Source organism: Pelophylax lessonae (assembly GCF_965119305.1).
Source record: "Pelophylax lessonae genome assembly, chromosome: 1".
NCBI lineage: Eukaryota > Metazoa > Chordata > Amphibia > Anura > Ranidae > Pelophylax > Pelophylax lessonae.
Genome location: NC_138768.1, coordinates 406,979,675 through 406,991,959, shown reverse-complemented (window position 1 = coordinate 406,991,959; position 12,285 = coordinate 406,979,675). Strand labels below are relative to the sequence as shown.

The 12,285-nt window shown below is 43.6% G+C and overlaps 1 protein-coding gene across 5 annotated transcripts in view; it reads left to right on the top strand.

The window, feature by feature from the left end:
* The window catches only part of FSD1L (fibronectin type III and SPRY domain containing 1 like), a 153,816-nt gene that overhangs the window by 100,532 nt on the left and 40,999 nt on the right, over positions 1–12,285 (top strand). For 3 of the 5 annotated variants that reach the window (XR_014225833.1, XM_082270803.1, XM_082270802.1), the window contains exon 10: positions 7,366–7,395. The exons of the other annotated variants lie outside the window; for them this stretch is intronic. Coding sequence is in view for 2 of the 3 variants with exons in the window: in XM_082270803.1 (XP_082126929.1) it covers positions 7,366–7,395 (30 nt within the window). In the remaining variant the exon portion in view is untranslated. The remainder of the gene's footprint in view (positions 1–7,365; positions 7,396–12,285) is intronic. 5 annotated transcript variants of the gene reach the window in all.

Here is a 12,285-nt window from a genome sequence, read left to right as displayed (position 1 = left end):
AAAATGCTGCATGCACCTTTTTTCTGCGGAAAACGAGGGAATAGCAGTCCATTCAAATCAGTGGGCTGCTATGCCTGCGCAAATGTGGGCCGCCAACCTGCATACTTGTGAATCAGGCCTAAAGCAGTAGTAAAGTAATTTACAAATAAAAACACTGGTCCTTCTGCAGGTTTAACCACTTCTGGACCGCAAGGATTTGTCCCCTTAATGACCAGGCCATCGGATTGGAGCTGAGCGCCAGGACAAGTCACCAGGTAGGCCAGACACTGCTTGATAGCTTATTTTAGGCCTGGTTCACATGTATGTGGGTTGGCGACCCACATTTGCACAGGCATAGCAGCCCATTGATTCGAATGGGCTGCTATGCCCATCGTTTTCCGCTGAAAAAAGGTGCATGCAGAATTTTTAAAAATGCAGTGGTCGTGAAATCCATCCTGCTTTTGTACCATGCGACTTACCTGCAGTTCCTGCACACGCAAACTGTGTTTTTAAATGCTGGGCCCACGTATATAAAAACACAGAAAGCTTGCCAGCGCAGGAACTGCAGGTAAGTCGCATGGTGCAAAAGCAGGATGGATTTCAAGGCCACTGGATTTTTTTAAAAGCTAAATGCACCTTTTTTCTGTGGAAAACGAGGGCATAGCAGCCCATTCAAATCAATGGGCTGCTATGCCTGTGCAAATGTGAACCCGCATACATGTGAACCAGCCCTAAAGCAGTAGTAAAGTGATTTACAAATAAAAACTGCGACAGGAGGTCAGGAACCAGTTAAGTCAAACCGCACTAGTATAACACTGTGCTGTGTAAAGGGGCACTATTACTTGAAAATGGCTACAGTGTAATGGGACGCTGCGATGTGTAAAGGAGAACTATGACATGAAAATGGCTGCAAGTGGGTCCCGAAAAATAACTGTATTTAGAAGTGGGTCTCGGCCCAAAAAAGTTTGGGAAGCCCTGATCTAAAGTAATCACGAACTGCATCACTTGAATATTAAGCCATACATAGGCAGTTCCTCAGAAGATACAAATGTTCACAGGAATATCTTGCTTTGTATGGAACAGCAGTATCTTAGTGGCTGGCTCCAATAGACCAGCACCAGTGTCACTAGGGATTGGGTGAAATGCTTGCCTGATATTCTCTATATGTTTGATAAAAAAAATGGGAGAATGAAACCTAATCAGAAAAAAGCTTATCTTCTGATCAGGTTTCATTCTCACTGGCACTGTCAAATCTGTGTATACAGTATGTGTGTTTAGGCTAAGTCCATACTTGTGCAGGTTGGGAAGGTTCTCAAAACTGCAAGCATTCCTGACCTATAAGCAAAATATGCTGCTTAAAGCGGAGTTCCAGCCTAACACACTCACCTGTCCAACGGTCCAGCGATGCGGCCGCCCGAAGCCTCGCTCTTCTCCCTCTCTGCTCTCCGGCATCACTGGTGTGACAGTTTGCGGCTTCACAGCCGGGTATGCACTGCGCATGCGCGAGTTGCGCTACGCGACTTGATTGGCCGGCAATCTTCTGGGACCTCTGACATGTCCCAGAAGATTGCAGGGAGGGAGGGGGAGAGGAGAACTTCCGCTCAGGGCGCTGCGGCGCTCCGAGCGGAAGTGGAAGCGGGTACCTGTCAAAACTAGGTGCCGCTCCCCCCCCCCCCCCCAAAAATGACATTTCAAATGTGGCATGTCAGGGGGTTAGCACTACCTAAAGTGGAATTTCCACTTTTGGGTGGGCTTCCGCTTTAACAAATGTGGTGCATTTTTGTGTGTGCCAGATCCCATGGTGTGACATAATTTGAAAAAGAGTAAGGGACTATTTTCCCTGCATTTCTATGAGTAGGGCATGCAGGATGGAGATGTGTGAACCCAACCTTAGAGAACATTTCTAAATGCATGTATTGATTTCTCTACCGTTCATCGACAGACGCAGCTCCTTATCTTCATGACTCATAGGGTTATGCTCTTCCTTCTAGGAATAGGCACTAGGCATAAAGAAAACTTAACCAAGCCTATGTGGGCTGTCCCTGCAGGCATAACCCCTCAGACTCTCCTATCATCAAACAGTTTTGTTCTGCCTAGTGTTAGGAATTGGTCCTAGCTCCCTGCTGGGACTTCGGTCTTAGCTGTAACAGGGAAAGTTTGTGATTTTTTATTTTATAACTAGTTAGTTCCTGAGGAGCAAGATCCAGAGGAACTAAAAGCAACAGCTGACTGCGGTTTTGCACTTGGTAATCTAGATCCTTAAGGTCTCCCAGCCTGGCCAGTAGAGCTGCACGATTAATCGTATGAAAATCGCGATCTCGATTCACCCCCCCTGACGATCTAAACCTGACATATTCTCGATTCTTTGCATAGCTGAGGGAGCAGAGAAAACAGCTGTGGAAAACTCCCAGTAACTATAAACAAAATGATTACATTGTATCTTTCCTCCCACAAACGCCTATCAGCAGTCTCCCAGTAACTATAAACAAAAATTATTACATTGTATCTTTTCCTTCCCTCTGCCAGGGATAAAGGAAGTTTAACCTCTTAAAGACTGGACCTTTCTCTGACACTTGTTGCTTGCAAGTTTAAAATCATTTTTTTTTTTGCTAGAAAAGTACTTAGAACCCCCAAACATTTTATATATTTTTTTAGCAGAGACCCTACAGAATAAAATGGCGATTGTTGTAATATTTTATGTCACACTGTATTTGCGCAGCAGTCTTTCAAACGCAATTAATAAACTTTAATGAATAAAAAAAAAAACGTAACAGTAAAGTTATCCCAATTTTTTTTGTTACACAGAGAATCGTGAGAGAATCGTGATCTTTATTCCAAGCTAAAAAATCGTGATTCTCATTTTGGCCAGAATCGTGCAGCTCTACTTGCCAGCGAGCATGAGCAGGTTATAGTCCAGAACTAGGCCTCGCCATGACAGTGCCCCCCCCCGATGGATGGGGACGAGCCTGAGAGTGGACAGTCTTGCTGGGACACATCGACCTGGAAAGCCCTGAGTCGCAGCTTCCCCTTGGCTGACAGCACCTCTATCCTGGGTGGGAGGTGATCTGTTTCGGAGTGGCGCCCACCTGACTGCGGGACCCTTCAGTTCACAGTTGCAGCCAGAAATTGCAGTTTTTTTGTTTTTTTTGCAAAGCCTGATGTCAAAAGTGTTTTTTGTAATTTCTGGTACTGCCAGCCCTCCACCCTCCCCTCCATCAGCAGGGTCTTCCAATTCTGAGACTGATATGGCCGCCGCAGACCACCTTGAGGGGTCGGTGTCTTCACATTCTGACGGTGAAGAGGACCCGTTCTCATCAGCCGCTGCGCAGGAACGCACATTGTTTTTTTGTGCAGGAAAAAAACCCAGCACAAGCCCCCCCACACCCTTCCCAAGATTCCCAGGTTGACCCCTCCGATGACTGGACAATTGTTAAGGTCTTAATGCTTGTACGGACCTGGTGACACGCAGCCATGTGTCCCCTCCCATCCATACCTTCCCAGGGGGCAACCACTCCAACATTCTGACCCAACCCTACCCGCTGGATAAATAAACCCTCCCGCCCTCTTTTCCCCGTCGCCTCCCACAGAAGGAAGATAGGGACGGGAGAAGGAGTGAGAGTATAGAGGGGCAGGGAGGAAGGACAAGAGATAACCTCACGTCCCCTCCCCCCTTCTCCCACTCACTCCCCTATCCACCCACTCGCCCCTCCCGCTTCTCTCTCCACCTGAGACTGCCACTCCTCCCTCGGCATCATTGGCACGTCCGGGGTCTCCTCCCACCACGGGAGAGCTGGGAGTGGTAGGTTCAATTTGTTGCAAAATTCTCCCAAATCTTCTGGGAATTTCAGGACCACCGTACAGCCATCTTTTTTCACTTTGAGGCAGGCTGTAAAAACCCCAACGTTAGTAGATGTTAGAGGCTCCCAGCTGATCTATTAGGGGTTTAAGAAGTCTCCTTCTTGCCAGAGTCTCAGCCGACAGATCAGCATATAGCTGTAGGTTCACTCTTTCTTAAGTAATCCCAGAGGAATTCCGGGCTTTTTCCATAATCATCGTCTTTTCTTCCACATAGTGAAACCTCACAATCACGTCCCTTGGGACACCCCCACCCTAGCTTTGATATCCTCCCACCCTGTCGATTTTTAAGATTTCTGGGGGCTCCTTCCCCACCATAGGGTTAAAGAGACCCCACACTTCTGTTCTCAGGTCTTCCTCCCCCTGTTTCTCTGACAAGCCCTTAATTCACACATTTTTTCTTCAACTTCGATTCTCCTGATCTTCTAGTTTTTATAGTAGGGAATGATTATCTCTCTGCAGTAACTTCATCTGTTTGCTCATGTCATCCAATAATCGATTATGTGCATCTAATCTCCCCTCCACTTCCGTCACACGGCCGAGTACCTGTCCGATATCCACCCGGACTACTGCTATGTCCGATTTCAGGACAATGTTTCCATTTTAGCCAGTAGTCCCGCTAATGCTTCCTTAATAAGAGGGAGGCTTGCTTGGGGATCCTCCAGGCCACCATCTACTTCTGCTAAAACTGAACTCTCCCCTTTAGAGCCTTCACTTTGCGCCTTAAGTCCCCCTTGAGAAGCCCACCCCCCCGGGGCTTTTTGGTCTAGTTGCCCCTAGGCCACTGATCTTCCTGCTGGAGCCTCCTCCATTAGGGGTCTTTGTTTTCCTATCCCAGTCCGTCCCGGGGGCCACTTGTCTACGGCTGTCAAGCCCTTCTTCCATCATACTAATCTCTGTCGACAAGAAATGCTGTATGCCCCCTGGGCTAGGGGCAGGTTGGGCTACTTTGCTGGATTTTAATTTGCCTCTCATCCTGGGCCCCAGGAGGTATCGATTGTAAGGAGAAGGGGGGAGGGCACAAAGAAAAAGCAAGATTACCTAGGCAGCAGAGAAAAAAATTATCACCCAAAAAGAGCGGTGAATTGGCAATAATGATGGACAGTTTAGTATTTGAAGCAGTATGGCACGGCCTGCAGGGGTCAAATATAAATTCAGTCCCTTTGAGTCAAAAAGAAGTAGAGCAGCTACTACTCTGGAGTAGCTATAAGGTATAGAGTAGTCAGACACAATATACAGCTGTATGAGTCTCTCTGTTATTTGTTATAGGAAAACATCTCTCTCTGAAGGAAGTCCTTCCCCCTCCACTAGTTCAGGGGTCCTCACCCTGTCTTTCTCCCCCTCTCGCATAGCCTTACATCAATAGTGATCCAACAGTCCCCTGAGGCAGGCTTACCCCTTCCAGCACTGGAGTTTGGCCTGAGCAGTGCTCCTCTCCATCTACATCTTTCGCTGATAGAGATGGAGGGGAGTCTGACGACCTGTGTGGCGAAATGGTAGTAAAGAGATCAAGTGGACCAAGACTCTTCCGGCAGCGGTGGCAGAAGAGGATTCAGAGGTCTGAAATCCAGGGCAAAGAGCTTCGTTTTAACAGCCGAACGTGATTTCTCATTGACGTAGGCCGCGGGATACATTGGGCGGCGGGATATCGGGCAGCAGCTCGTCTACTCCGAAGCGAGCACCGTCACATCATCGCGTCTGTGCTCCTCCCCCCCTTTTACTTTCGCTTTCAATGATAATGGTAAACAGGTCAAATAAAAAGGATGAATCTACTAACGGGGGCACAGACAACAATAAAAACTGACATGCGTTCTAATTGCTCTGCATTCTATCCAAAACTAAAAAAAAAAAAATGTTTTGCCTTTAGTTATACTTTAAGGGAAATGCTCACCCTGAATACCCAATATGCTTTGAGTGTTCTTCAAGCCTATTTGTGAATGACTTGTATTAACCACTTAAGCCCCGGAGGATTTGGCTGCTAAAAGACCAGGGGGTTTTTTGCGATTTTTTACTGCGTGACTTTAACGGACAATTACGCTGTACCTAAACGAATTTGACGTCCTTTTTTTCCCACAAACAGAGCTTTCTTTTGGTGGTATTTGATCACCTGTGCGATTTTTTGATCATGCGCTATAAACAAAAAAAGAGCGTCAATTTTGCAAAAATAACAATATTTTTCACATTTTTTTATATGAAATTCCCCCCAAAAAAAATGTAAAAATCAAAATTTTTTAACATTTTCAGGCAATTTGTATTATGCTACATATGTTTGGTAAAAAAAAATCGCAAAAAGCTTATTTTGATTGGTTTGCGCAAAAGTTATCGCGTTTACTAACAAAGGGAAAGATTTTTGTCATTTTTGGTGTTTTTTTTTTTAACGCGTAATGGCGGCGATCTGCGATTTTTTTTTGCGGTACTGCGACATTGCAGCGGACAGATCGGACCATTGACTGACATTTTTGACACTTTTGGGGTTACCAGTGACATTACTGCAGTAATCAGTGCTATACATATGCACTGTTACTGCAAAAATGACACTGGCAGGGAAGGGGTTAACTGTATTGGAGAGAGAGGGGTTAAGTGTGTCCTAGGGGCGTGATTCTAACTGTATAGGGACATGGCTATTGGTGTAAAAACAAAGATCAACGGTCCTACATAGTAGAACCGTCTGATCTTCATTTTTACACCAGGGAGAATGACGGACGGCTTGTTAACATAAGCCGCTCCGCCTTTCTCCCTTCACCGGAGCGATCGTAGTGTGACCGGCGGACATCGGGTCCGCCGGTCACACGCACTGACTTGTCAGTGAACGAGCCACGGCGGGCGCGCGCCCGCCCACAATTGGCTCTCAAGTCAGGGACAGGCGAGTGACGTACCCATATGTCACTCTGCCTGGCCGGGGCTGACCGCCGCAGTATATAGTCGTGCGGCGGTCGGCAACCGGTTAAAGTAAATCCAGTACTGAAGGTGTAATGTAGGCTGATCCAGTGGCATTAATTGTTGATTTAATGGTATAGAATAAGTATGCAGATTAAGCGTTCTGAACTTACTTTTTATATACATGTTTGAAAATGGTGACTGAAATTATTGAAAAATAAGACTACAAATTTTAGCAAAGTCTTAACTTTTTGTTAACCATGGTGACAGCTATCTTTAAGCACAACTTTTTATCATGCAGTGAAGTTATCTCATTTCATTTGTTCCATGTCAAAACAATTACAGAGTAGTGTCCTCGGTTGATGCTATAGTCCTTATTACAGTCAGTAGTAAACTACATTCTCAATGGGGTTAAGTTAACACCTGATCTTTTTGTATGTGCATAATGCATTAAATAATCAAATCTTCTAATGTGAAAATACCTTTAAAAATATAACATGACTTTAAAGACAAATATTTCTGATGCGGAAATGTATACTCTAGCAACATTTTAACAGACTGGCATATTCCCTGTTTTAATCATATCATCAAAGTGTTCCATTACTCTTCATTATCAAATGTCTCACCATTTTGCCTATTTCTGTTGTCTGACAGTGGCCATGTTACGTTGAAGAGCAATCCCAGGTGAAGATCATGTAGATATGATTAGCACTAGGAGTTCTTGCTGACTTGCCTGGTTTCTTTAGCATACAACTGTTTCTAACCCTAGATTATCTTCATTAACACTTCACATAAATGGTCTGGCTAGCCTCTTCTTGGATCACAGAAAGCACCCATCTAAAGACTGCTCTAATATTGCAAGATTTTGTTTCAGTTGTATAACCCGTACCAAACAGCTATATCTATGACTAAATTGTAAGTTATCTTGTTGTTACTACTGTAATAGCAGAGAAAAGAAAATGTAGAAACAACAATAAATCCTTTTAATGCTGGTTACTGTGAAAATAAACTCTAGTCATTATTTATAAGACTTAAAAGAGAATTTAGGGGTCTACATGTATGCTTGTTTTGCTCCTTCCAGGTGTACCTGTAAAAATCTTTAGGGAAGGTTAGATTGTATCTGGTAATAGGAAGAGTGCGAGAACTAGAGGAAACATTTTTGGTCATTCTGGATCAGTAGAAAATATGTTGAACAACAAATCTGTTAGAGCCGGTTCACACTACTCCGACTCAAAGTCGCCCCGACTTTGGGTGACTTTGAAGTCGCCCGTGCAGCACGACTTCTCATAATAGAAGTCAATGCAAGTCGCTCCGACTTCGCCCAAAAATAGTGCAGGAACCTTTTTCTAAGTCGGAGCGACTTGAGCCGCTCTGATTAGAACGGTTCCATTGCACAGCATGGAGAGCTACTTGTCAGGCGACCAAGTCACCTGACAAGTCGGAATAGTGTGAACCGGCTCTTAAGGATCTATGAGTAGAGTGTTTTCTTTTTACACAAAAGCAGATAGTTTATTTTTATTTTTATCTTTGTGTAGAAAACCCCAATTAATGTAGTGCTCAGAGGTGTAATGGAGACCTCCAAAAAATAAATCATAGGAGGCTACAGGAGCATTCAACTACCATCAGACAGATAGCTATGAACATACAAAATTATACTGTCATATGCAATAACTAAACCTTGCCTCAGGCTCAGTTTTATAATTACAGAGGCCCCATGAAACGCACCAAAATGTAACGTAAGACTAAAGGAAAAACTTTTTTTTTTTTTTCATTTAGATAAAGTGGTGAGGGGTTAGAACCACTTTTATTGCTGAAAATAAATATACACATACAAACATAATGAATGGTACTATGATGTGACAGACAGAAAATTCCCCTAAAAATGGTCCATGAACCATAAAGTGCAAGAAAGCACTAGTCCTTTTTACCCACCCATATTTCTCCCATTGTTCAGGGAGTTCTAGGTGCTGCTAACTGATTGTCAGGCTAGCGCTTCCTTTCCATCATTTACTCAAGTTTTTATTGCTGCCTGTGTCCCCCTTAGGGAGATTTACTCTCTCTATTTGTCCTGATTCCTGGACGATAATGAAAGTGAGAGTGAATTCAAATTTTTGATTTGCCATTAGAGCAGGAATAGAGGGGAAATCTTGCAATGGGCACATTTGTTCACATGAAAACAGTCAAGAGGGGATTTTCTGCAAAATTGAAAGATATCCTCTCACTTGCTGTTGAGTCTACAGGACAGCAAATAAAGGGAAGTCTCACTGATGGCAAAAACAATGGTTTTAACCCCACTGCTCTGTTAAAAAAAAAAAAAGCTTGTGCCTTGATAACCCTTAAGGGGGTAAGAAATCCCCTAGTTCTGTCGTCACCTTATAACATTTCAGTGTAATGTAGCATGGAAAATATAAAATAAATTTTGCAATCATCTCAGTTATTCCTACACGTACTATATACATATTTATTTATTTAGGGTCTGGTGCAGCTAGAAATACTGTATTGATGATAATTGGAAATATTCTACAAAAGTGGCCTTGCTGCACATAAGGGAAAGAGGGTTATCTTAATCATTATCATAATGTTTTTATAATGTATAGAACTGTTGCTATTGTGGGATACAAGAAAACTTTATACCTGATTAAAGGGTTAGTAGGACTTTGAGATAATGTTAGAGGATAAGTGCGGGATATGAAATAAAAAACACATACTTATGATGCTGCAGCTGTCCCCCACCAGCTCGAAGACCGAGAACTGAGTGATCACGTGACCACTGATCGCTTAGTTCTCGGTCTTCACTGAGCAGAGAGCAGTGACTTTGAGTCATCGACTCTTTGCTCTGACCCTCCCGTACTCACTGCAGCACTAGGCTGGGAAGGGCATGAGAACTGCTGGCTCAGGCTCTCAACAGCACTCTAAGAGAGTCTAAGCTAGTCACCGGTCAGACGTCTTGACATTATTTTCAGGATTCCTGCAGAGCTTGGACTGGTTCTGTTACGTCAGCCAACAGCAGGCTTTGCAGAAAAAAGTGTATTCCTGTGACCCACATGAGAAGTATGGCCGAAAAAGCTTTGGCCATACTTCTCTTTTAACCAATATTTTTTGTAATACATTATGTGCATTCACAGATGAACACATTTACATTGATCTATTTGAGGATACACATAAATAGCCGGTCACACTGCTCAAGGGCTTTCTTTTTAGAACTGACCCTTTACTTACTTTCTTTTATTCACAGAGAAGCACCACAGTGGGCAGATTGGAACTAGTTAGCCAAGAAACTAAGATTTCATAATTTATGTTTGCATTACTGAGTTAAAGCCTACCAAGATATCCCAGACTCACATGACCAAACCTTAAGCCTAAAGTAATTAATTTTCATTAAGACTGACTCAGAAGGAAGCTGCTATCCTCTGACTTCTGAACTTAACAGAACTTGTCCTCCAATATAGGCTTCCAACAAAGGTTCCCCACACTAAGGTTTTGCCTTGTAACATAGCTTGCTTTCTGCTTTATTTATAAGGAAATATGCTTTGAACAAGCCATGCACCTTTGCTAATGGCAAAAATACCAATAGTGCTTTCTTTTATCTCTGATAGGCTGCTGGATTATGTTTGCTGGAAACTGAATTGCTTTGTTTTTTCCTTTTCTTTATGTGTATGCATACATCATTTATGGACAAATGCTTTAATGTCTGGCTTAGTTTATCAGTGAAATTAAGATATTATTTCTTTATCGTACTGTACAGGACACAGGCTTTTTCAGATCATTAGCCCCAGTTTTTTTGAGGGTGCCCTTAGGTAATTAACCTCTTCTCTTTACAAAGAGAAGCTTACCTTCTTCTAGGGAGGTTTTTCTCTCACTCTGAATGATTCTATTTCAGGAGGATTCTTTCATCACCCAACTGCACCATACTACTGAGGCTCTTCCTGCAGCTACCTGGTTGGCTGACTCCTGGGCAGAGCATTGGTGGAAGATGCGGGACTGGCTTGTAACAATTCTTTGCACTGGATCCTGCTCTGGGAGCTCCCCTTTGCCCATAGTGCAACTTGTGGCGTTACCTACAGGGTGCTTTACAGGTTTAGGGCTGAAGTCTGCCTAGTGTAGTTCCCAGTCTCAGAAGACCCTTGTGGGGGGATATGCCCCTTGCGGAGATTATTATCAGTTCAGGGCTCTAGTACCCCCTCTGTTGGTTGCCCTCATTCTTACTCCCTGACTTCTTGTCATTCAGCTTCATCCTTTCTATAGAGGAATTTTCTGCCATAATGTCAGAGTTAATGGGCAAAATGTCTGTCCTTGTTGAGGCCCTAGACAGCAGGGTTCACTTTGACTTTGCCCTTGAGCCAGACACAGTGAAAGAGGAGGAGGTTCCAGCGGAGGAAGATCACCTCTCCCCCATCTGAGGTGTCGAATCAGGATGATATGCCTGCTACAGACATTTTTCCAAACGAGACGCTTGCTTGTTTAGCATTGGAGCAGCCTGAGTCTGCACGCCTGAAAGTATCTGGTATGGAGCCTCCAAAGTACACCAGCTAAGACTTTCCTAGTCTACGAGCTGGCAATTTCTTTAAAAAGACCCTCACAAAAATCACTATACATACCTTTTTTGAAGCCGGTCCGGTCCCAAGCTGAGCTGTCAGCAGCAGCTTCTCTGTGTAGGCGGGTGCAGAAGAGGCAGCAGACAAGGAAAGCCCCATAGTAATTCAATGGGTGACATCACTTGCCAGGCACTTCTTAGCCGTCGGCTGTCTCCTGCACAGTGCGCCCTGTCCCTCCGAGCTCACGCGTAGAAGCGAAGTATGCAAGTCGCGCCCACACATGTAAACTGTGGTCAAACCACACGTGAGGTATGGCCGCGATCGTTACAGCAAGAGAAATATTTCTAGCTCTAGAGCTCCTCTGTAACTCTAAATTGGTAACCTGTAGAAATTATTAAAGTGTCGCCTATGGAGATTTTTTAAGTACCAACGTTTGTCACCATTCCACGAGCGTGCACAGTTTTGAAGCATGACATGTTAGGTATTAATTTACTCAGCATAACACTATCCTTCACTTTATAGAAAAAAATTGGGCTAACTTTACTGTTTTTTTTTTAATTTAAAATTAAAAGTATTTTTTCCCAAAATATTGCATTTGTAAGACTGCTGGGCAAATACGGCGTGACATAAAGTATTGCAACTATCTCCATTTTATTCTCTAGGGTCTCTGCTAAAAAAAATATATATATATATATATATATATATATATATATATATATATATATATATATATATAAATGTTTGGGGGTTCTAAGTATTTTTCTAGCAAAAAATACTGATTTTAGCTTGTAAACAGCAAGTGTCAAAAAAAAAAAAAACCCTGCAGGACAAAGGCATAATACCTAGTATGCATCGCATACTAGCTTATTATGAAATACTTACCTTAAAACGAAGCCCCGACACGGTCACCCGATCACCGCTGAGGGAGCCATCATGTTCCCTTGGTGTCTCTTCCTGGTTCGGTGGCTCCGGCGCTGTGAGTGGCCGGAGCCGCAATGACGTCACTCCCACGCATGTGTGCTGGAGTAACATTCCGGCA